This window comes from Plasmodium gonderi, assembly GCF_002157705.1.
Source record: "Plasmodium gonderi DNA, contig: Chr08, whole genome shotgun sequence".
Classification (NCBI taxonomy): domain Eukaryota; phylum Apicomplexa; class Aconoidasida; order Haemosporida; family Plasmodiidae; genus Plasmodium; species Plasmodium gonderi.
In genome coordinates, this window is record NW_021628933.1 from 959032 (window position 1) to 984676 (window position 25645).

Below are 25645 nucleotides of genomic sequence, written 5' to 3' on the forward strand. Positions count from 1 at the left end.
GTGCATGCAAAGTACCTCTTTATGTTTTTTTACATTGCTGTCCCCCTAATCGTTTTCTCGTTTCATGAACACTTCAATTGTAACGCCCCATTATTTTTTTTTTGTTTCTTTTTTTTTTGTTCTTTTTGTTCATTTTGTGTCATTATAATATCAACCAAGTTTGTAGGAAAGAAAAAAAAAATTATTTTGTTCTTATTTGACCACCACATTGGTTGACCAGTTAATTAAAATGAATAAACTTCTTATACATACACGTAACAGTCTACTACCAATGAATGTGGTTATTTCTTCCATAAATTGTTCTATTGCCAATTAGACATACACAAAATTGAGCACAAGAATTTTGATTAAAAAAAAGTAAATATATTACACTGCACGTAGAGCATGTGCAGCATGTATATTTATTTGCTTACAAAAGAGATATTTAAAGTCCTCTCTCTCTCCTCAAAAAGGAAGAAACGAGACTTGCAATGTAATTAAGTACAACGCTTAAATGTCCACCGTCTTGGCAAATTTAGCCTAATTAATCAACTTGCAAAATAGTTCTCAATTTTTTTTTTTTTTTTAATTTTTTCTGCTCTTTTTTTGCTAAAGGAATGCATAAAAACGAGTTCACATTGGATATTATTAACGCTTAAAGGTATATGTTTCCTTTTTTTTTTTTTTTTTTTTTTTTTTTTTTTTTTTTGTGAAAGTCTTAAGAAAAAACTCTTTGCCCCATACAAATACACACAAACATTCACTCAATGACAGTGGCCTTTTGTTTGTGTGTATACAAAGACGTTAAATATTTGCAGCACGTTTTTCTTGCAGTTTTTTTCCTGTGTGCACATTTGCTTGATAAAACGGGAAGCTCTGCAAATTATGCAGTGAGGTCCAACTCTAACGCATAGGTACACGTGTGAGCGTATGCATGTATCTATAAATATGTTCTTACTTGTATGCATATGCACGTACATGCCTCCACGCTTAGAACGGACGAAGGTTAGTTTTTTTCGAATATTCTCCTTTTGTTAAGAAGGTAAAAACAAAAGCTCAATTTTTTTTTTTTTTTTTTTTCCCTTACTTTACATCTCAGTCAAGTTTTTTTTCGCACAGTAATATTTTGTCCCTACCAAGTTGCCAATTCGACATCATCTCCCTTTGATCTTTTCACACAAATAGTTGAAATGATTCTGACAGAAAAGAAAAGGGATATGGAAATTAAGATCTTCGAAAGAGAAGTGTATGAAGAACTACAATCGGTTTATAGACAGGATAAATTTCTCAAATATGTGAATGAAGAAAATTATGAGACTTTTACTAGTGAAGGGAAAGAGTATAACGTAAATAATTTGAAATTATTTGAAGTGAATAATAATGCGAATTGTAAAGATACAAAAAAAACAGGTTCACTTGTTGTATATAAAAATATGAACACAGTCATGTCATTTAAATCATTTGTAGGAAAACAGATAAATATTGAAACTGAAGACAGAGATCAAGTAATTCTGGGAAAAGAAAAAATTAAACGATTAAAAGCAAAAAAGTGGTGTACGAATGATTGTTATGAAATTTCTCAGCTCCCTACGGTTGATAATACTACTGATGTTGTTGTTGCAAAATCTGTTCTTGAAAGAATTGATCAAATAAGAAACGACATTGTTGCGATAAGAAGAACTATTCAGAGCACTGTAGAAATAAATAAAATTAAAGAAACATATTTAACAAGTGATAACAAGATGGAATTATTTTTAGATTTTAATCAACTCTGTGATAAGCTAAATGAAATTATAACATTTGCACAATTATCAGATCCACAGTTTTTAAGCAATATTAGACTGCACAGATACATAAACAACTGTGTTCCAAGAGGGAAAAATATGAACATATTCGAGGTAATCAGAATGCTGAAGAAGGAAAAGGAGAAGATAACTAAGAAATCTGATGATTATCAAATGGAAAAAACTTATATGAAGATCTTAAATTATAACAACTATGTCTCATTTCGGAAGAACATTATGTGCACGCAATTTGAGAGACTTCGAGAAAAAGTAAATCAGTATGATTGGCTGTTGACTGAACCGTGTTTTCTCCTAACCCAGGAGGAAACCACGATCGAAAGGGAAAGCAAAGCCAAGAGTGAACATAGTGGACAGTGCAAAAGTGAAGACAGAAGGCAGTGCAAAAGTGAAGAGCGAAGCCAATGCAAAAGCGTGGGACACATTTTGTTGTCGTTGGCCATGTTTATAAACCTATGCATAAATGATAACATGATAAAGAGAATAATGAATTATATTTACTTAGACAGAATGGAAGTAAAGAAATGCAAACAGTATATAGAAAATGTGAAAAAAGCGAAATCAATGGATATGTTGCACTCTTATGTTCAATCTCTCACGAAGGGAGTAGTTCCACGTGCCGAGAACCCTTCAGCTTTCTTTGAGGAAGTTATTCGCATTCATCTAACCGAAGATAACGAGAAAGTGTTAGACATATACAAGAGATTGATAAATAATGAGTTGAGTGTTGACTTAATGTTGCGAGAGATGGAACATGTAAATCAGGTACTTGAGCAGATGTGTCAGAAATTGGAGGGCAGAGAGGGGGTGATAAAGAATTGGACGCATTTGAATGGGGATCAGAAGTAGACAAATTGGGCGAAGAGGGCATCCTCAGCACATGCACCTGTTCATTGTCCACATTGGCAGGAAGATATATTCCATGAGAATTTACACTGACGTATTTTGAATAATTTTTATATAATATATATATGATTTTTATCTAATTTTTATCTAATTTTTACCTAATTATTATATAATCTTTTTTTGTGCTAGAGGAAAAGGGTAATATGTTGCCTGGGCATTGGGGGTGTATGTTTTTTTTTCTTTTTTTCACGTAGTTAACTACATTTTATGAAAGAGAAAAAAAAAATTATACAAAAAGGTAGCTATCATGAAAGTGGACAGAAAAAAAAAAAAAAAAAAAGGTCTTGACAATATATTAAAAGAAGAAAACGTTTCAAAGCAATTTCTTAAAGAGGAGGAGGAAAATATCGTTCGCATTGACATTGTTAATGTTTACTCGTTGGACTTGTATTTCCTTGTCTCTGAACTTGATTCTTTGGTTAATTTCTGCAGAGGTGCGTAATACAATGGGGCGTGAATGAAATATGGTCAAATGAAATATGGTCAAATGAAATATGGTCATATGAAATATGGCCAAGTGAAATATGGCCAAGTGAAATATGGCCAAGTGAAATATGGACAAATGAAATATGGACAAATGAAGGCACATGAAAATACATACAGAGATACAAGAGGGAGATGCAGGAGAGAAGAGTATGTCCATATAGACGACGAGTGGATTTTGCCAACGAATGTACGGCGCCTTGTCTCATCATCATATTGGTTTTACTCGAATAGTTTATGTCTCTCTCCATTCCCTGATTTATTTTTATTATTATTTATTTATTTTTTTTTTTTTTTTTGAAGCTTACCCAACAACTTGAAGAAGTGCCTACTGTGTGGTATCTTTAAAATAAAAAAGTAATGATTGAACTTAGTAATCTCAGAGTAAACTGTTTTTATTTCCTTATGTTTTTGAACAAACTTTTGAATACTAGCATAAGCTAAGTGACAAATTACAAATTTGAAGAGCAGAAATATGGAAATGTATTTATTTCTGTTTAGGTATAAAATAACATCAGATTTGCTGTCCATTATTAGATTGAGAAGGACTTTGTGAAACTTGAGAAATCTTGTAAAAAAAATTTTTTTTTTTTTTTTTTTTTTTTTTTTTTTTCTCTTGACGGTTTTAAAAATGTAGAAAATGTTGCGTAGGTTCAGCGCACCCTTCTTTGCGTTTTTTTCGATGAATGAAATCGTTGAGTTTGTGAATATGCCATGGGCTCCCTGATCATTGTCACAGACATTGTCATCGTCACGGTCACATGCCGGATTGCCTTCAGTAAGGCATGCATATCCACTTTTTTTCCTCATTATAGCATTTCTCTGGTCGAATATATTCACAACTTTTCTAAATTTCAGAAACGCACGTTTGTTGGTGCAAAAGAAAACTTTTATATATTCATGGATCTTTGCTTCGTCAATTCCCTTCAACTTTACATGAAAAGAATAATGATTCTTGAAAGTTGTAATAATATTCTTTGTGCAATTGTGGTATGTAATTTTTTTTTTATTGAATAAGTATAAATAATCATAGTAAAGAATGTCTGTGTATATATGTGTATAAATTACAAAAATTTTAGGAGTAAATTTAATTTTCAAAATATTTTCCTTGATATATGAGTTTATTATATTTTCATTCGAACTTTGCATGTTGGACGAAATGAGGCACGTCGTCGTCTTTCCTTCATCCTGTGGCAATCCGTATCTATCACAATTGTAGTCACTTTTCTCTTTCTCTGATTTGTCTCCTCTGTACACTGTACAGGATTGATGCATCACCTGATTAATCTCACCTTCCTCCTGTGAGTCCCTTTTAACGTGGTTTTTGCTGCGTTCGCTTAGATCACCCAGGCTGAACATATCGTCATACTCATTAACCAATATGATATTCTTCAGAATAGTATTTATGTAAATCTGAGAACAGAAATCTATGTTATCATTCAATTTGTAGAGGAAAATAATTTTTTCATTTCGTAGCAAGTTAAGAATTAATTCCACTTTTTTCTTCATCCCCCCACTGAGCTCATTGCATCTTAGATGTATATCACATTTCAAATTAACGATGAGCATGAGTAAATGAATCATGTACATTAGTTCCATATCTGTAAGTATTATGTTTTTATAAGTTAGGATTATCTTAACGTGTTCATATATTGTCATGTCTGGTATGAGCACAATTTTGTAATTCGTTTCATCTTCCCTCTGCATTGGTGCTATGAATGCTTCGTTGATAATGGTGTTTTTATTATTGCTTGACTTGGTGTTTTTGTTTGGGTGTTTTCTACCTCTCCTCTTGTTCCTTTTTTTCTTATCTCTTCGAGGTTTTGTTGGCTCTCCACTATTGGAGATTTCTCCACTATTGGAGGCTTCTCCACTATTGGCAGCATCTCCAATTTTAACAGCTTCTCCACTTTTGGCTCTTTTCCCATTCTGCATTGAGGCCTTGTTGATCCCCAGGCAGTGGTAACGCTCGATGCCAATTTTCCTCTTCTCATTGGAGAAAAAAAACTTAAAAAAATAAAGAACATTCAAGTCGTGGTTAAATATGGATGAAAAGGTATATATCTTGTATGGCTTCATTCTTACGTTTATATTTTTCAGTATATATTTTTCTTCTGCGGAGTGTTTTCCAATGTGTCGTTCAGCTGTGGAATCATCCTCCACCTTCAACACACTTTCCAGATCTGTCATTTTTTCAATGGTTTCTTCACATTCACCATCCTCGTAGCGGAAACTTTGATTATCTAATGGTTTTGACAATTTCACCTTTACATTTCTTTTTTGCTTCTCATCATGCTGATCGAGGCTTGCATTCGTTTCTGTCTCCGATTCTGAGTTGCCAAATGAGTTGTAAGAATCCTTTACGATTGTTTTTTTTTTCTGTAATCCTAAGAATTTTTTCACAAAACTGATAATTTTAAAGAATCCATTTTTTTTCTTATCCTTTTCACACTTGTATGCCATGTTAGCCAAGTAGAAATGTTTAACGAAGAAGAAATATTTTTGGGAAGAGGAATGGGTTCTAACATCTCTGTCAAGTTCATTTGCATCTACCTTTTTGAGATCCTGATTCTGGCTTTGGTTCTGGTTCTGTCTAGCCTTGTTATGTTTATACAATTTATAAAACAAGATAAGCAAATACAACACACAATTAACTATTAGGAAGTAAAAATCTCCTGTAGTGTTGTAAAACGAACTGGATTCACCACAAAATCCATTCATTACTTCAGAAACACCTGCAGGATAATTTTTAGTTGCCTGATTTGATGGAAATACATCTTTATATGTTCCAAAGAGATATGTATAAATCTTACTGGTTTTGAAAATTTCCCTTGAATCTGCCTTCATTACATTTTCATCCATTTGCTTCATGTGACGTTTCATATTAATACATAAACTACTAATATTAAGAACATGGGACAGGGAGAAGGAATCTAGAATTCTGAATATGCAGACGAGAACATGAGATAGATTCATCAACACTTCATTATTGTAAGCATAGGACAAAATGGCTAAAACATAGATAACTATACTAACAATTCCACAAAAAATGAAATTTATAAATACAAAAAGGATGGAACTATGCAAATATAAAGAAGAAAATAAAGAAATAGATAAAAAGGTGTTAAATCCATAAAGCATTAGAAATAAAAAGAAGGATGAAATTACAAATCCTTGATACTCAAATAGATACAAAACGGTGATTAATAGTATAATATATATTAAATAGTAAAAATATTCTAATAGCAAAATTTGAAAATAATGAACATATTTATGCACATGGAAGTGATAGAAAACTTTTCTATATTCAATTTCGTTTTTTAATTTTTCAAAGAAAACGCAAAAAAATATTACTATAGACAAGAACACATACATGTTGATGTAGAAGTCCCTTAGAAAGTATTCATGAAATTTTATGGTGAATGGTTCATTAGTTACATCTATTTTTTTTTTGTTTAGATTGGATGATCCATTCGCGATATTTTCTTTTATGCTCCATTTTTCACTGTTTCCTTTTATTTCACTATTCATGAGAGAGTTTTGAAAATCTGATAAAATATTAAAGGCCGAATTGGTATAATATGCATACGAATGAATAGAGGTGTAGTTATAAAAAAGGTTTATATTCATTTCTACATGTGAACTGGTATCTAAATCGTTATCTTGAACCTGTTTTTCATTAATATGAAATATGTACGTGCCTAACGATATATCATCCTCAAGAATTGATTTTTTTTTCAAATAATTATTAACATGTTCATACAAATTGTCTTCATTAATAAATTCGTCAATATATCTAATTTTTTCATTTATGCAATGTTTATCCAGAAGAGATTTTATCGTATTATTGTAATACAGAAAGTTATTTTCTGTGAAATCAAATATATTATTAACACTTCCTTTCTTCTTTACTTGTATGTCATTTTTTATCTCTTTCATTGGATGTACCTTTTTTTCTTGTCTCCTCCAGTTCCATTTTTGGAACCATTTGGAAGTAACATCCACAGGGGTCTTATTATTGTCTCCAGTGCTCAAAACCACTTGTTGCATTTTGTGTTCATCATCATGTGAAATCATTTCAGATGTATAAATAATATAATAATTTAATGTACTCTTCTTCAAATGATTTGAAGAAATTGTTGCATAATCCAATTCTATATTTTTAACTTTTCCAAAAAGAGACACGCATTTAATTATGAGTAAACCTAGGGATAGTAAAAATATTGGAACCCAAAATTTATACCAGTAAAAACTGGTGTTGCTTAAATCCTTTTTTAATTTCATATATAGAGATGGCTTAACATATGTTGCGAACAAGCTAATCCATCTTTTGATCATTCCTCCTATGTAGAAGTTATTCACTCTCATCATCGTGTCTTTCGTGTGTCTACACCTTTGCACCTGTGTAAATGATTGTGTGTGCGATTGCACTATGGGTGTACAATCTGCAGTATGTATGGAAAGGAATTCATCAGATTCACGTGCAGTTAAGTAGGCACGCTTTTCACATTCATATTGAGAGTTGCATCTATTTTTTGTTTTGATCAAAATGTCTCTTAGATATCCAAAATCGGATGGTAAATGTTTGGTACTCTGTTGACTCTTAGAAATTAGCATATTATTATTCAACTCATTGAAATATTTAACATTTGCGAAGAAGAGATAAAAAAGAGGATCCATTTTTATTAGGTAGCTGAGATCTCTATCGTGAACATTCATCAAAAGGTTCTTTTTTTCACTATAAGAGTAGATGTATATGTACGTGTAATATATGTCAATCGTTTTTAGCTGATAGGTCAGAATATTTTTGAACCTTCTCAATAAGTAGAGCAATTTTTTTAAAGATTCTGTTTCGTTAATTTTGTAAGTACAGTATACATAATTGGAATTAAAAAATATAAAACAAGTTTTATTTTCTTCTCTCATAATTTTAACAAAATCTATTATATGTTTTTTTACTGTCTCTATGTTTTTTCTATCTGTTGTATTTATATCTTCAGTTAAAATTTTGAATAAATTGCTACGATTGTGGTTAGATGGTAGTTTTTCACAATCTCCTGTAGGATCATCTTTAGATGCTCCAGTAAGTCCATCTCTAGACGCTCGCGCAGACCGAATTGACCTTTCCTGAATAGATCCTGAATTTGAGAAAAATGGGTATTGTTTTTCCGTCTCTTGATTGTTAAACCGAATATTAAGAACAAATTTATAATCAACTAGTTTCAGAAATTGAGATTTGGATCCACTAAAAATAATATGTCCACTTTTAATAATGGCAATGTCGTTCGCAAAATAGTTGGCTTCATAAATATCATGGGTGCATATAAAAAGGATATTATTTTTTTTAATTTTATCAAAAAATTTGAAAAGTTTGGTCTTTGTTTTAATATCCAAAGCAATGAATGGTTCGTCTAGAATGTACACATCTCTTTTCACAAGAAAACAGATAAAAATGGATATTTTTTTTTTTACATCATCTATCAAATCTTTAATTTTATGATTCAGATATGGAGATAAATCCAAATCGTTCATAATCTTTAAAGTTCTTTTTTTTTTTAAATATTTTTCAATATTTTTATTATAATATAATAAAAAGATTATAATCGTTTCAAAAAATGTTAGATTTTCATAAAGAATAACATTTTGGCTGCAATAACTCAGTTTCATTCCGTTTTTCCTTTTCTTCCAAATTTTTCCAATCATTGGAGAGGTTATTAAATGTTGTATAATTTTTCTACATTTATTGGGAAGGGTAGTAGACAAATTGGTCAAGATGTTATGTCCATTATTTGGTATATCAGCGCTAGTATCTAGGACCCTTGTAAGATTATTCAATTTTTTTTTTTTTTTCGATCTGTTTTTAAAGAAGCTTATTTCCCCTGAATCTTTCGTTATCATTTTTGTTATGATATTAATGAGTGTTGATTTTCCGGATCCATTTTCTCCAAGCAAAACGAATATTCTGTTATTTCTCAAAGTTAATGAAACATCTTTCAAAACATGTTTTCTTCCATATGTTTTGTTCACATTCTTTATGATCAAATAGCAATCGTCTGATTCGTTATTTCTGTAATGTTCTTCTCTCAATTCACTGTTTCTATATTGTTTTTCTCCTGGTTTTTGTGATTGCTTTAATTTTTTTGGTTTTGTTTCTTCAGAAGGAATATGATAGGTGAATCTCTCTTTGCATAATTTTTCACTCAATTCGTGATTTTCCATCTGTAACATAAAAGTATTTCTCGAATTTGCAACTCGTTCATCCCAACTTGTTTCACTTTTTCTTACAGTTTTATTTTTCTTCCTTGTCCATTGATATAACATTCCATGGTGGTTGTTTCGATAATAGATCATGTAAGTTAATATGCAGATTAGCAATAGAAAGGATAAAAGAGAGTGAAGGAAAAGATGCATTAGGGATATATTTTCAAATTTAATAAATAATTCTGAATAATAAACTGGAATATCATTTTTAATTAGAATGAAAAAAAAATCTAATGCTAGACAAAAGGATGCGTGAGGAATTAACAAAACGAGGAATGACAAAACTCTTCCAATACCTGAGTGTATAATTAAGCGGAAGGAAGAGAAGAGAAAAAAAAATAAAAAGGATGCAATGTAATTTATTACACTATTATCAGAAAATTGCATACAAATAATGGTAAATAATAAGCTATTCATCATAAAAAAATAAATACATGTGAATACAATAAAATAATGTACAAATCTTTTGTATATATATACATATATTATATAACTGAATAAGATATTATATACAAATAACACAAGAAAGTAAAACAAAAGCCATGAAAAATAATAATAATATTTATTTATTTTTAAACAAAATAGAAAATTTTCCATATTCATTTTTCTCTCTTTGTTGATGTCAAAGCATATATTTACAATGAATAGACAGACACACAAAAACATCACAACTCGAAATATATTTTTTTCAAACGCATCAAAAGCGTTTATCTTCATATTCCTCATTGGCATTTTCACTAAAAAGAAATCATTCAGATGTAGCATGGATGTGCTCTTCGACTGTCGTTCTCCTTCCACGGGATTCTTCGGCATGTCGGATGAATACGTGTCTGTTGAATCGGTTGGAGAAGAGATTCTCACACGTGAATTATATTTTTCGTTACTGTGAGAATTGTATTTCTCGCTATAGATCGAATCACGTTTCTCGTTTGGGCAAGAACCAATTCGATCACTATAAGCCATCTGCACGCTGCTATTATACCTCAACAAGAATAAATTAAAGTGATACTCCAACACAATGAAGAAACTTCTGTAATACCATTCGTTAAAATAAATGTTAAAAGACAAATCATCGATGGTGCTGAAATTTACAAAATTCTGCTTTAAATTTATATTAATATCGTTAAAAAAATAATCCTCACTAGATTCAATCAAAGCGTAATCTCCTACTCTTATTTTGTAACTCACATTTGTAATGACATCCTTTTTATTTTTGTGTTCATTTGAAAATACAGGGTAAATTGCAAATTCGTTCTTTCCCTTAACCTGGTTTTCATTTCTATCATTTTGAGAAAATTTTCTGCGTGAATTTTGTCCATTCATGTGATTATATTTTGCATCATTCTTAATTTCCCAACTTGGCTTTCTCCCTAAAACGTAGGAAAAACTCAACTTACTTTCTTCATCTGAATATGTGACATTTTCAATGGCCAATAATCCACAAGATTTGTTCGTCTGAATAAGATTACTCTTGACAAAATTAAAAAAAAAAATTTTTTTTTTTTCATCTTTGAAGAAAGCATTGTAACTACTTTCATCTTTCAAATTTTTCATATCCTTAATAAATGACTTATATAATTTTGTTTTTTTAATTTCTCTTTTTGTCTCTTCATCAAAATGTAAACTTAACAAATCGTCATAATTTTTTTGCGAATGTATTTTTCCATACAGTTCATCCAAGGTCACAGAATCGCTTTGTTTCAAATTATTTTTAATAATGGATATTAAGTTAGAAATCTTTTTATTTTCATCTTTTCCTCCATTTTGCTTCTTGTTCAGATTGCTTAAATCGCTAGCTCTAAGTTGTATAGCGTATTTTAAATTCTTCAGACATTCTTCTTCACTCTTGTACACTCGAAATATGTTCAGATCAACTTCGTTTGCATAGGCCACAAAGGCCCTCGAAATATTATCATCTGGTGTCACGCAGATGTGATTTATGTATACATTCTCTTCTACTTCTCTGTAAGGGGAGGAAATAGGAATGCCGTTATTGAGACGTAATAGAGTGTTCATAGCATTTACACATGCACATACGTATGTATATATATATGTGCTTGTGTGACAAAATAATGGGATGATCTCGCGTGTGCTCAAAATAAAAAAGTTGGCATGTTAGGTGGGGAGATGTCTGATGTTGTCCCGGTCATCCACAACAAGGCACACGGGTACACGGTCAGGCACTTAAGACATTCAATTAGAAAAGACATATATCCAATATAAACTTAAACAGTAACACAAATTGGAGATTCCATCCAAATGTACAAAGACGTAAAGATGTATTGATTTTACTATTGTTCTGTTGCATTCTGTTGATTAAGTTTTTTAATTTTTTTTTTTTTTTTTTTTTTTTTTCTCTCTCTCCCTCTGGTCTTACTTGGAACACAATTCATTGCTCAAAAATAAGACATACTGCCTTATTGTGTCATTCAAATCTATTTTATCATTTTCTGGAGTAGCGTTATATATTTCAAGCGAATCTATGAAGTTATATAAAAAAAAAAAAAAAAAAAGATGAGATGAGATAGGGATGAAGTAAGATAAGATAAGAAATAAGCTTACCAATACATATGTAGAAAAACAAGTGTTTTCACTTTTTTGAACATTTATATATATAACTAGGCATACACTTGAAAACGAATGTGTAAAGTTTAAAACAAAAAACAGAATTGTATCTACTCGTGCATGCAAACAAATTTGTATACACCCCAAATGGTAAATTGTTGAGAAAAAAAAAAAAAAAAAAAAAAAAAAAAGGATGCATCCTGAAGAACAACTCAGATATGCAGAAATTTGATTATTTATATCTTACACTTATCACTTATATTCCTTAGGAACAAATGAAATGATACTAACAAAAAAGGTATTAATAAAAAGAAAAAGTAAAAAATTAAATCTTTTCTTTTTTCATAATACGCTTTTTTTATCAATCCGTATAACTTACGGGTCTTCATTCTACTTTATTTAACTAGCGTTATTTTTAAATTGAATTAAAAATAACGAGGGGGAAGAAAGAAAAAACAAACAAACAAAAAAAAAAAAAAAAAAAAGGCAACAAAAAAGTTATAAAATGAGGTAGTCATTCTAATATAATGTGTAAAAGTATAGGTGTCATATAACGACTGCGTGAGTGTATGGTGTGCATGTTCAGGTGCATAAAAACTAAGAAATGTCAGAAATGAGCGGTTTTTGTGATAAGAAGCGACAGTTAAAAGGACAGATAAACAAATGAACCTATGCACAATGTACACATATAGATGTTTATATATGTATATATATATGTACATATATTTATATGCACATCTAATGAACCCAATCAATCATAGATAACAGAGTAACATTAGATGGGAAGGAGAAAAGGAGACCAATCGCTGGCAACATATAAAAAATGTATTTTCTTTGCATATATATGCATGTATACGCATCTATATACATGTATATGAACAATAGGAAAGCATTTAAATTAGTTGAGGAAGCCTATAGAATCGGGTGGCAAACTCGGATATATATACACAAAAAAGTTTCATTGATCAAGATGATGGGAGAAAACATGAACATATTTAATTACTTCAAAGTGGCAACGGCCTCTTTTTTTTTTTTTTTTTTGACATAAAAAAAATTAAACTACGATAAAATGAATTAGCTAATCTAAACTAAACAAAAGGAAAATAAACGGATAGAACTCAAAAATGTTACTTCTCTAAGTAATTTAAAAAATGTCATAAAATAGTGTATTAGAATGTTTTTTTTTTTTTTTTTTTTAGAATTTCCGATTTTCTATTAACTTAATAAAATTTCCTAATCAAAATTAGAAAAATCCAATGTTGGAAAAAAAAAAAAAAAAAAAAAAAAAAAAAAAAAAAAAAAAAAAAAAAAAAAAAAAAAAAAAAAAAAAAAAAAAAAAAAAAAGAGTAAAAAAAAAAAATTAAAAAAAAGGCCCCCCCAAAAAAAAAAAAAAAAAAAAGAGAGAGTATATGGGAAAAAAAAAAAAAAAAAAAAAAAAAAACACCTTTTGCTCCGTCCGTTTCTTAAAAACTCGTGGATTAAATAATTTACAATGGCTACTATAATAGTGTTACACAATACTCTTACGAATTTTTTTTTTTTTCCATATTTTTTTCCACATTTTTTTCCATATTTTTTTCCATATTTTTTTCCATATTTTTTTCCATATTTTTTCCTATATTTCTTTCCATATTTTTTTCCACATTTTTTTCCATATTTTTTCCTATATTTCTTTCCATATTTTTTTCCATATTTTTTCCATATCTTTTCCATATTATTTTCTTTTTAAAATTGTTTCTTTCAGAACTTTTGAACTTTCAATTTTTTCACAAATGTGCAAATTCAAAAAGAAGAAAAGGAACACGTATAGATATAGTAAAAACATGGTGTATATTAAACTACTTTGATATATGGTCATATAGGATCCACTTTAGATGGAATTCTTTTTTTTTTGTTAATTACTATGTATTTACTTTAAAATGGTTTATATATATAAAAGGCCATTAAACAGATGTATTAATATTTGTTCACAGCACAATGGGAGCCCATATGTGTGTGCATGATTGTAATTTAATTAGTTAAAAATGGAGGAAGAAAACCTTCATATGTGTTGGGATATATATAATATGTAGCAGAACACTCATAACACCATGCAGGAAGACTTTTTCTTTTAGTTCTTTGCATGTAAAATCAGCACGTTTTATTTTGCCTCCAATTTGTGGAAAAAAAATTAACCCAATGAAAAATGAATTCTTCAGCTTGCCACAGCTGTGGAGAGGGGGGGGGGGAGGGGAGGGGGTTCCTTGTAATGCTTCTGTCGATGCTTCTTGTAATGAGATTACGAGAAATATCACACACACACATAACTTCTTCATGTGCGTGTAATCCTATGTGCACATAAAAACGTACATTATGTAGATGCACAACCACAGTAGGTGCGTGCAATTTATATAAATACACCTTTCAAATGCTAAGCTGGATAAATAAAAGGAAACAAAAGAAGTTATAATTTGTTAAAAGAAATAATTTCTGCGGATTGAACAAGTCCTTCTACTTCATCATCCAACTCCTCATCGTTGTCTCCTTCCATCAATTCTTGAAGTTCCTTTTTCTTTTTAATATCCTCTGAACTTAGACCCACATTTTCTATCCGTTCGATCAGTTCATCTGTGTTGATTAAATCGTCAACTATTACGCAAGAAACCTAAGAGTGATAAGGAGGATTGCAAATGGGGTGATAAAGACGAGGGAAACGGGGTGAGACATCTGTTTGTGTTACTTTGATAAACGTGTGCACTCATGGGGGGGAAGGAACGTGTTTATACAGCATGTGTCGTCTGTTCGTGTAGGTCGTTGTGCATTATGTTAATGCACTCCTCGTGAACACACAATATTAAGTTATACGTGTTTACATCCGATAATGGTGAAGGCAAAATTAGCATAAATAGGTCCTTGCAAAGCGCATATATATATGTATGTATATATCTGTGCATGTGTATGCATTCATATTTGCATTACCTGTAACTTAAAGAGGCCATAGGCAAATGGAGTTTTTTTATGGGCCTTTCCCCAAGTCAAGCCATCCATTTGAATTTCCTTCACAAGCTTTAGGACTTGATCTAAATCTGTTTCTTCACCGTATGGTTTTATATCAATGATAAGGGAAGATCTGATCAAAGGAAGAGTTAAGGACGGGGGTAGGGTGATGGTTAAAAAGAAAATAGATATTCATGTGCGAAAAAAAAAAAAATGTATATGCACAGAAATGTATATATATACATATATGAACTTTTTTGTGTGAAGACAAAAATACTCTACCACGGATGCACATGCCGTGCAACTGTATTAACTGTGAGGTTGGATGGTACAGCCGTTTCTCGCCATTTCTCGCCATTTCTCGCCATTTCTCGCCATTTCTCGCCATTTCTCGCCATTTTGGTTATTGGTTTTTTTTTTTTTTTTCTCCTATCTGTTCTCAGTTTGTGATTATTTTCTTCACCTTACTTGTTAATAACCTGTTTCTTAGTCCCTTTTTTCGCTGGTTGATCATTTCCCACTACTCCTTCTTGACCCCCTTCATTATGTAGAAGGTAATAGCTGAGAGGTACATACAATTCATCATATGTATTTGCCATTTTGTTTTTTTATATTTATTTTATTTGTGAAATCCAGCAGAGTTTGTGTAAAATTTACCACGAAAAATGATGAATATTCGTAGCACCTCTACTTCTATGAATTAGGGCTAAAATTGTGAACGAAAATGAAAACATTCCCCGTATGAATGTAAAAATATGAGAGAACAAAAATATATCTTCATAAAAATTGTTTTTCTTAAATGTTTTGCAATGAGAAAAGGGGGGGAGATTTATCTCAATAGGGCAACACTCAGATGGTTTTTTTATTTCATTTTTATTTCATTTTTATTTCATTTTTATTTCATTTTAATTTTATTTCATTTATTTTGCTTTAATTTTGTTTTATTTTTTTTTTGTTACAAAGTACATTTAACAAGTATTCACTCAATGATGCGCATAAACACATAAATGCATTTCTTCTCACATGAACATATGGATAAATGTGAATACACATATTCCTACTTAAGCAAACAATTAAATCGCTAGCATTGCTTTTCCATCTTTATGCACTCTCATTCGATCATCGATTTTTTCAAGTCTACAATTTAGCTAAAACAGGACATTTTTTTTTTTTCTTTTATCTCTCAATTTGAAACTTTTTTTTTTTTTTTTTTTTTAATTCAAATTTGTTAAAAAATGTATAATGGCTAAGATTTGAAAGGGGGGTGGGGATAATCAATCTGATCCCTAAAAAAGTCAAGGTTTATGAGGTATATCTCTGTACATAAAAAAAATAATAATAAAGTAAAAATTGCACAAAAAAGGTGTAACAAATGTATGAAAACGAAGATCAGGTATTTAAAAAATAAGATGAATGCACATATAAATTTATGTATATATATATATATATATATATACATATACATACATATGTGTACACACATTTAAAGCACCCACATGAGGTGAATGAACGCATATATACGGAAGTTACAAAATTATGCGCTCTTATCCCTATGCATATTCACATGGTGCATACAAATGTATGTAAACATTTCTGATTCACGTTAAATAAAATATTCATTCAGGGAGGGTATGCAGTGGGATTAATATTTTGAGTTCTAAATGCTTGCATCGAGAGCACTATGCCTCTATTGTGTGAGAACACTTATTTGGATCACACTTTAACAATAAAGTAACATTTTTATAATTCCTCTTTTTTAAGAATTTTTATTAATTCCATATCTGATCGATGTCTATACTTTCTTTCCCCGTTTGCCTTTCCCCTCGAATGGGTGCAGAAAAAAGGTGCAGAAAAAATGGGTCGCGAACGGATAAATTCATTTTACACGCAACAAAAACGAGAGAAATATTCGTATTACTATTTTCATCGTCGATTTTTCCTCTCTCTCTTATATGCACTATGGCCCCGTTTGTTATAACCTCTACTGGAGCCACTCTCCTGGCTGTCACTATAATTTATGCGTTTTTTATTTTTGCGAATGTCTTCCCCTTTGGTGTGATGAGACAAATGCTTCACACGCGCATGGGACACATTATCATATTTTTCTTTATCTACATATTTGTGTTTTTTTTGTAACCTGTAGTTCTCTCCTGAACATCCATGTTTTCTATCTTCAACCACAGGAAAAGAAATTGAAATACGATCTTCTCTTTCCTTTCGATGATCATTTGATTTTTTCTTTAACGATTTTTCAAAGTTCTGAGCCCATAATTCATCTTCATCAAGCAATTCCTTTTTTTTCTCTTCATTATACTTATTCTTTATTTTTTCAAAAGCTTTCGTCAAGTTTATTTCACTTTCAATGACGTTGTATACACCTATTCCTTGGCCCTCCGCGCCGCTTGGTTTGTATTCATTTTCCTTCTGCATGGTGTAAGTTTGTAAAAAAAAAAAAAAAAAGATGTACAGAAGGAGGGGCAGTTCAATAGACATACAGAAGGAAGGTACATATGTAAACATACAGAAAGATGGACGGAGTGCGAAAGTGCAACGGTTCACCAATACAGTGGAAAAATACATCATTAAGTATGCTTCCATATATATATACGTATTCATGGTGTAAAAGGAACACGCGTGAACGGCAAAAAAAATAAAAAAAAAATAAAATAAAAATAATATAATATAGTATATGCAAGCCAAGGCGAAACAACGCAAAAAATTACATCTGCATTAGCATATTTCTGGGGAATCCTATAATTTAGTATATGATCAACGACTAATGGCTTGTCTAAAAGTTTGTAACCGTTGAAGTTATCAACGGCCAAGACTGTGCTTCTCTGGTCCTCATAGGATAAGAAGCAGTATCCCTTTGACTTTCCTAATGGGTGGAGGGTTCAGGGGAAAAAGCAAGAATTATCCAAAATGTTTCAATAATCAATATGAGTAGAAAAGGGATAGGGAGAGTTAAAGTGAACCATACATATCTTAATCATGGAGGATTTTAAAAAAGACGAGCATGCATAAGAGGGATCATATTTAGACCAGTCTACGCAGGATCATGCGAGAAGATAAAATGTTTTCATGAATTATACATGTTTTGGTGCATCAGTCCTAACTACTGCATGATGTGAGATAATACAGTTACACATTATATAAAAATATATATATATATATATATATTTTTCATCGTTGTCACTTTCTGAGTTATGTTGAATTACCTGTCTCCTTATCGTGCACTAGATTAACGTCTATCGGTTCACCAAATTGTGAAAAAACAATAACGATGTCACCTTCAGTTAGTCTTTTATCTAGGTTACCTGCGATTTGGACAAGAACAAGCAATAGGACGTAATGTGTATGTGTGTACATGATTAAAATGATGTTCCTAAACACTCTTCTACGTGTTAATCCGTGTTCAGTAACATGAGATGGCACTCGCAAGTCCACTTGCAATTGGGGTTATATACCAATGTAAATATAACTGGATTCCTTATACTGATCATGCCACGAAGCATCCGAATTTCCAATGTTCTTCAGTTCCGCTTCGTTCAGGTTTTCAATGTTCCTTATCTTGTCGTATATGCCCATTTGTAATACATGCCTGTGTTTTTGTCTCTTCGCTTGTCTCGCTTTGTCGTTAGTTTCTGTTGGTTATTTTCGTTCCTTAATCATCTGAACTCACTGCTTGGATTTCCCCTTTGTTACTGAAAAAATATAGCCCCAGTCTATTGGCTAACATATAGTTTACATACGGTCTGTTATCCAATATGGCATAAGCTAATTTGTAGTCATATGTCTAATGGCATTCCATCATAGATGAACATATATATTTGCAATCATTTACAAGTGGTTCATTATTTTATTTATTTTTTTTTTTTTTTTTCAGGCGCGGTAATTATAATCCAATAAAATAGGTTGTAATTACATTAGATTTCTTTTTTTTCTTTGTTCTACCTTACGATTAAGAAAAAAAAAAAAAAAAAAAAAGAACCTACAGATTAAGTGCTTTAAAATTATTTTTCACCATTCTTTTTTTTTTTGAGTTAAAAAAAAAATTTATGTTAACCCTCACTCAAGACGATACAATAGGTTCCATTAAAATATGAACATGAGGACATACAATTTTGTCATACCTTATTTCAAAAATATTTCTCTAAGTATACATATTATTCCTTCGAAGCAGTAACAAAATCAAAAAAAAAAAAAAAAAAAAATTTGTAAAAGAAAAGGAGAAAAAATAGAAGAAGCATTTCTCAAAATACTATATTCCTCATTTTTTTTTTTTTTTTTTTTATTTCTTAGCACAAATGACGAAAAAATATAAAATACATACAATATGCATAAACCTGAAGTTTGTAGAACAGCATGGAGCATTGCTTCATTGCTCTTTCATAAAATAAATATATTTTTTTTTGAATCTCCGAAAAAAAAAAAAAAAAAAAACTTATTATTTTTTGGGGTTAACTTAAAAATAAGAAATAGAGTTATGGGGTTAACGTAATGTTAGCTTTTATAAATGTACATAAAAAAAAAAAAAAAAAAAAAAACAAAAACGTGGATACATATATATTATATATGTATATATGTATGTGCATATTGTGTGGCTGAAGCTGATATCGCATGTAACTGCAGATTTGAAGTGCCATTATGGAAACATGTGTTATTATATATATATATATATATATATATATATATATAAGTGTGTAGCACATGAACACAAAAATGTTGCAAAACTTCGGTTGGGTACAAATTCGTGGATTCTATTACACACACACATAAGCACAAACTTATTCAAAAATACAAACAATGGAATGAAGCTAAGCACGTCTCTCTCGTTCCTACTCCCACTGTCTCCTCCAGCTTTGTGTGTAAAAAGGGTGAAAAAATAAAAAATTAAAAAAATTACGAATTAAAAAAATTAAAAAATTAAAATAGTAATAAGTGATAGTAGTGGTAGCGGTGAAGATCGTGGTAATGGCAACCTTGATGATGCTGTAAAAAAAAAAAAAAATGCAAAAGCGGAATTTCCCTTTAATTAATAGAAGCATATTGCACGAAAAAAGCACTGTGGGGAGTAATACAAGAGTCCTTTTCCATTCTGACGATGGCTAAACGGTTAACCATATCTATGTGCAAAGTTTTCACCAATCAGCACATTTTCCACACAGGAAAACACACATATACCGTGCTGTACCATACTATTATAGGTGCACTTTTTTTTTTTTTTTTTTTCTCTCTCTCTCTCTCTTTTGAACAGGGGCCTCATCGATGGAAAAATGTGTTTCACACATGTTGACACGGCAAAATTCGGGTCTACAAACAGTACTACTAAGTAACAATCGGATTATTGATTTGCTAATGAACCATTTTATGCTTCATACTATCTGATCATCTGACTTTATCATCCTCATTATGTGCTATTAGGTAGAGAAATGAGTTCATACTTGGGCACTACTTTTGGTATTGTGTGTAAAAAAAAAAAAAAAAAAAAAAAAACTTCTAACATTTGTTGTGTAAATTGCCCTGTTTGGCAGATTTGAACGAAATTTGTGTCTGAGCTGGATGTAATTTTGTTCACAAAGTAGCTACATATGATGCACAAGGTTTGAAAGTACAAAGTGGTGAGTTATATCACTTTCCTCTTATTTTTAACTTTTTTTTCTGCACAGATGTAGAATTCTCATCGTAATGTTCATGTTTTAGGTTTTCCTCAAGAAGAGCTATTTTCCTCTTATTCCCCTTAAGCTCGATATTATTATTAAGAGTGTTAATCTGTGAATCTGATTTTTTTTTAAGAAAACTAATACCATCGTTTGTTCGATTTATTTCCATAGGTTTTCCAAAGGTTGTCAAATTTACATCTTTGTCTCCATTGGAATCATAAAAATTTTCTGTACAATTTTTGAGCATATCTGAATTATCGAAAAGATTTTTACTATCTTTGAAGATGTTGCTTGTGTCTTTGTGTATCCCATCGTTATAGCTGTTTATATTTTCATTATTTAAAATTTTATTGTAATTAAACAGGTCATGATTTTTAAATTCGGAGATTATGGTATTTTTATTTTTATGGTTACTTAAGCTAAGATAATGCTCCGTGTTTTCTTTTGTACTACCTTGCATCAAAAATTCTGTTACATTTTTTTTTTTTATTATAGATCCATGAGAAGAATTTCCCATTTGTTTGTTTATAGTATTCATTAATATACTATTTTGCATATCTGTCAGATTATTGTGGAATGTTTGTAATTGTTCTTTTTTCCCTTGATGTGTCTTATGGGCATGACTAAAAATATTCACACCACTTGTCGTCTTTTCCACATTTGTAATGTTCATATTTCTGATCCCATTAGAAATATTCTTGTTCATTATATCTCCACATTTCTTTTTTTCATCCTCCTTTGTATTCTTAGTACAGCTATCCGTTTGAAATAAACTTTTTTTCTCACACCGTTTTACGTTCCGTGCCGTACTATCCATGGTGATAGTTATTCTTCCATCAGCTGATGCATTTCCTGTGGGTGCACTTATATGATAAATGTCTGGACGGTTCACTGGTAGAACAGGGTCTGTAATAAGACCATTAGATGGTTTCCTGTGTCTATTTTTTGAAGTAGTAAATTCGTTATTAGCTATTATTCCCCTTTGGTTCAACGGATTCTCCTCATGTGATATGTTGTTTTCTCCTTCCACTCCTGCAGCCTCTTCCACTTCTTCAGCTTTTTCCACTTCTTCAGCTTTTTCCACTTCTTCAGTTTCTTCCACTTCTTCAGTTTCTTCCACTTCTTCAGCTTCTTCCACTTCTCCTTCATTGTGTGAAAAAATTTCCACACCCTTTTTGCACACTTTGTTATAATCAGTTTTCATAAAATTTATGTCTGACGATATATTATCGAGAAGAACCTGTTTGTTTCGATCTTTACCATTTAGAATATCAAAATTTGTGTGAATGAAATAGTCTAAATCTTTATCTACAACAGAATCAAAAATGTTTAGTTGAAACATTTCATCTTGTTGTTCATTCTGGTTGAGAGAATTAATTTTTTTCTTTGCCTCCTCTGATTTGATTTTAATCAATTGTTCATATATGGAAATATTTTGTTTTAATTCTAGGATAGACATTTTTCCAGATGTACTATCTTTTCGTTGGTAGCAAGAGTGTACATTTTTGTACAAATGGAAAAGTACTTTTAAATTGTAGAAAAATTCCTTGAATTTGTTATATTTTTCTAACAATGTATCATATTCTTTTTGCAAAATATCATTTCTTTTTAAAATTTTTTCAAAGTCACTTTCTTTATTATCATTTGTCTGAACAGTTGCGCATAATTTAATATTCCTTGCACGAAAGGCATATTTTAGTGTATTGTTTGATTCTTGAAAAGATTTTCTCGATGGATTAATATTTGCAATCATGACAACTAGGCAATTTCCTTCTAAAGAATTTTTCAGTAGATGTGTTAATTTGCTATCTCTATACTTGACTCTAACTTTGGGTATATTTTTATTAGATGCTAATGAGTTAATACAATTAGCTAATGCTAGTAGGGACTGATTAATATAGGAACCTTCCTTAAATCTTTCTCCTTTGTTAGATGTAGCACTAGCTCTTTCTGAACCCGCTAAATCGACGAAGCATAATTTAGCTTTGTAATTTGTTGTGTTCATATTATTATCTAATATTTCATTATGTACATAAATTTGTAGTATTGCATGGGATCTACTAGATACTTTATTTTCCCTCGTAGGTGACATTTTTCTATTTTTTACTCCTTCATTTATTAACATCATAGCTTGTTCATACGTTTCAACTTGCACCTCGCATAAATTACTTACTCTTACTTCTGCAATATCTTCTTGTACTTCCAATGGTTTGTTTTTTTCCTTCCCTAATAAATCTCTAATCGTTTCGTTATACACTTCTAGAAAACTCATAATGATTTTCACATTTTGATATTTCTTCTGTTTTATTATTGTGAATAGTTGCAGTAAGGATAGCTGGACAATTCCATTGTGATTCTTATCATCTAACATTGTGTAAGTCTTTCCAGAACCCGTTGCACCATATGCAAAAACTGTGCAGTTAATTCCTTTAAAAACATGTGGAATTAGTGGCTTAGCTGTATGTAAAAATACTTCTTCCTGCGTTGCATTAACATCAAAAACAACGTCAAAAACGTATGTTGCTTGTTTTTTTTTTTGTGATAATAAATAGCATTCTTTTTGATTCTCTTTTTCGATAAGAACATAGTTTTTATTAAATATAGAAACGATATTTTCCTCCGATTCTGAAATTGGTTTTATTCGCACTGCAACTTTTACGTTAGAATAAGCGTTAAGTGTGTTTATTAGGTTAGAACTGTCAGACCGTTTTAATGCATTACCTGCACCGTTATTGCCATTCTCGTCACAACCAAGTGTTGTGACGTTGTTACTATACGCGTATGCAGCTTCTGCTGCTGAGTTACATGTAAGATCCGAATTTATTATATTTCTTATATTGATTTGAGGAATGTATATGCTGTCATAAATGTTTTTAGACGTTATTGGATACTCATTAACGTTGTCCATGGTGTTTTTACTATTTTGGACCTTCCTTAATGATAACCTCCTTTTGTGTTCGACTTTGTTCTCGCTTCTGCTCTCGTTTTTCTTTCTCATGTTCACGTTTTTTGTTTTAATTTCTCGCTTTGCTATGCACGGCTTATTGCTTGTACCATTTTGAGCGATTGTACTAGCTGAAATGAAATTGTTTTTTCTCTTTAATTCCCTCTTCTTTTCATTTGGGATGGCTGTAACTGGTTTACAATTACTTCCACCTGTTTGAAAAATTCCAGCACCAATTTGGAATCGATTTCGTCCTCGACTTCCACTTTCGTGGTTACTACTCTTTGTACTGTCTTCTCTTAAATTACAAAATATTTTCAAAGTACGGTCATTATAATTGATTATACTGTTTGTATGAGTGTTATTTTTGTTATATGTTTTGTTGATTTTCCCCTTTTCCTCTACACTTCGCGTGGTCGGGACATGATTCTTTTCTTCTTGCTTCTGCTTGTTGTTGATAGCATCACCAGGTTGGATTATGTTTCTATGTGCACTAACCTTGCTAAAGCCACCAACACGTGGGAGATTGATGAAATTGTCACTATCTTTTAAAATTAATTTCTTGTTATGAGTTGACACGAATTCATCGTTGAGGGATTTTTTCAAATGAAAATTATTCCCTTGAGGGAATTTGCAACTCTTTTTTGCATCACTAACTTCGGGAGATATTGTTAATATATTTATTTTTCTATTTTGAATAGCATCATTTTTTGTCACAGGGAAAATATGAGTCGAAATGTGTATTTCGGTATTCTCATTTTCTGAACGTTTTTCATCCTTGACTTTTTTTTTTTTTTTTTTTAAATTTTGTTCATCCTTCTCATCGTTGTGTATCAAGGCGGCATAATTGCTTATTTCCTTTTCATCTACTTCGCTTTGTGCTTCAAAAAATATTGTATTCCCTCTAGTAATGTTCGTACTGACAAAGTTTGCACCGTTATCTGTATTAACATGGTCAGGTGCACACACAAAAAAGCTAGCTCCGTCCACAGCATTGGCCGAGTTTGTGACACACTCTGCATTCGTACTATTTGAATTAAGGGTTAATAACTTTTTGTAATTTACATAAATTTCTTTTAAGCTTTTGTTATTCTCTTCGTCATTATTCCACTTAGTTACATTGGAGAATCTCTCGCTCATTTTATTTTTCCCATTCACATACACACGTGTGATAATAGTTTTTTTTTTTTTTTTTTTTTTTTTTTTTTTTTATTTGCTTCTTTTAACTAGTAAATATGCACACATGTGTGTGGTCGCAGTGGTGGATGTATTCTACCTAAAAAGAGGAAAGGGAATGATCAGTGGGATGGGAGAAGTCAGAAATGAGAGCTGAAAAATGAGGGATGTGGATGATGATAAGCGTGTGAGATGAAGAGAAAAGAAAAAAAAAAAAAGTCCTTTGGTACTGATCTCCGCCTTAGTCCATGCCTTGACAAAGCCAGGCATATGCAGTGGCAGATAGCGAAAAAGGCATACTGAATAAAAGCACGAGAATTTTTTAACACCAAGGTTGAGTCTCTTGCGTGATATAAAAATTTCCTTGGTTTCTTTAAGTTGAGTAACAGTAATGTGCTACTGCAATGGACGTTTGTTAATAACCATTCGGCGAATTAATAATTATTTTTACACAGACGAATATGAGCAGACAACCATTTACGCAAAGTTAGAAGTGGTGAAAGATGTTCTACCTTTTTTGTGAAATAATTGGGGCATATTTGCACACTTTCGTGATTAAAAGAGAAAAATATGAAAATATGAAAATGTGAAAATATGAAAATATGAAAATATGAAAATATGAAAATTTGAAAATGTAAAAATCTGAAAATATGCAAATATGCAAATATGCAAATATGCAGATATACAAATAACAAAATAATAACATAATAATATAATAAAATGTGAAAATAAAAAAACAATAAAGACCAACTGTGCGGTTGCATGTAGGTGCATACACACATGAATACCTGTGTAGGCCTATGTGTATCTGCATGCGTTTCATAGAATTTCCTTCGTAAAATACTGTTTAAACATGTGACGGGAAAAGGTCTACTTTCCCATTCTTAACA

At 31.0% G+C, this 25645-nt stretch overlaps 5 protein-coding genes across 5 annotated transcripts; 1 reads left to right on the plus strand and 4 right to left on the minus strand.

Moving 5' to 3' along the window:
* Positions 1-1169: 1169 nt before the first annotated feature.
* PGO_081920 (hypothetical protein, conserved) lies at positions 1170-2630 on the plus strand (the record flags this gene model as incomplete). The annotated part of the gene is made up of 1 exon (XM_028687414.1): positions 1170-2630. The coding sequence occupies one exon, from the start codon at positions 1170-1172 to the stop codon at positions 2628-2630; it is 1461 nt and encodes a 486-aa protein (XP_028543215.1).
* A 370-nt stretch (positions 2631-3000) lies between these two features.
* On the minus strand, positions 3001-12385 carry PGO_081930 (ABC transporter; the record flags this gene model as incomplete). The annotated part of the gene is made up of 4 exons (XM_028687415.1): positions 3001-3113; positions 3479-11394; positions 11809-11911; positions 12244-12385. The coding sequence occupies 4 exons, from the start codon at positions 12383-12385 to the stop codon at positions 3001-3003; spliced, it is 8274 nt and encodes a 2757-aa protein (XP_028543216.1).
* Positions 12386-14439: 2054 nt separating this feature from the next.
* Positions 14440-15571, minus strand: PGO_081940 (elongation factor 1; the record flags this gene model as incomplete). The annotated part of the gene is made up of 3 exons (XM_028687416.1): positions 14440-14640; positions 14955-15105; positions 15441-15571. 3 exons carry the CDS (start codon positions 15569-15571, stop codon positions 14440-14442), a joined length of 483 nt encoding a protein of 160 aa, XP_028543217.1.
* Positions 15572-16895: 1324 nt separating this feature from the next.
* On the minus strand, positions 16896-18560 carry PGO_081950 (RNA-binding protein; the record flags this gene model as incomplete). The annotated part of the gene is made up of 4 exons (XM_028687417.1): positions 16896-17396; positions 17696-17850; positions 18191-18289; positions 18440-18560. 4 exons carry the CDS (start codon positions 18558-18560, stop codon positions 16896-16898), a joined length of 876 nt encoding a protein of 291 aa, XP_028543218.1.
* A 2043-nt stretch (positions 18561-20603) lies between these two features.
* On the minus strand, positions 20604-24719 carry PGO_081960 (kinesin-8; the record flags this gene model as incomplete). The annotated part of the gene is made up of 1 exon (XM_028687418.1): positions 20604-24719. One exon carries the CDS (start codon positions 24717-24719, stop codon positions 20604-20606), a length of 4116 nt encoding a protein of 1371 aa, XP_028543219.1.
* Between the last annotated feature and the right edge of the window lie 926 nt (positions 24720-25645).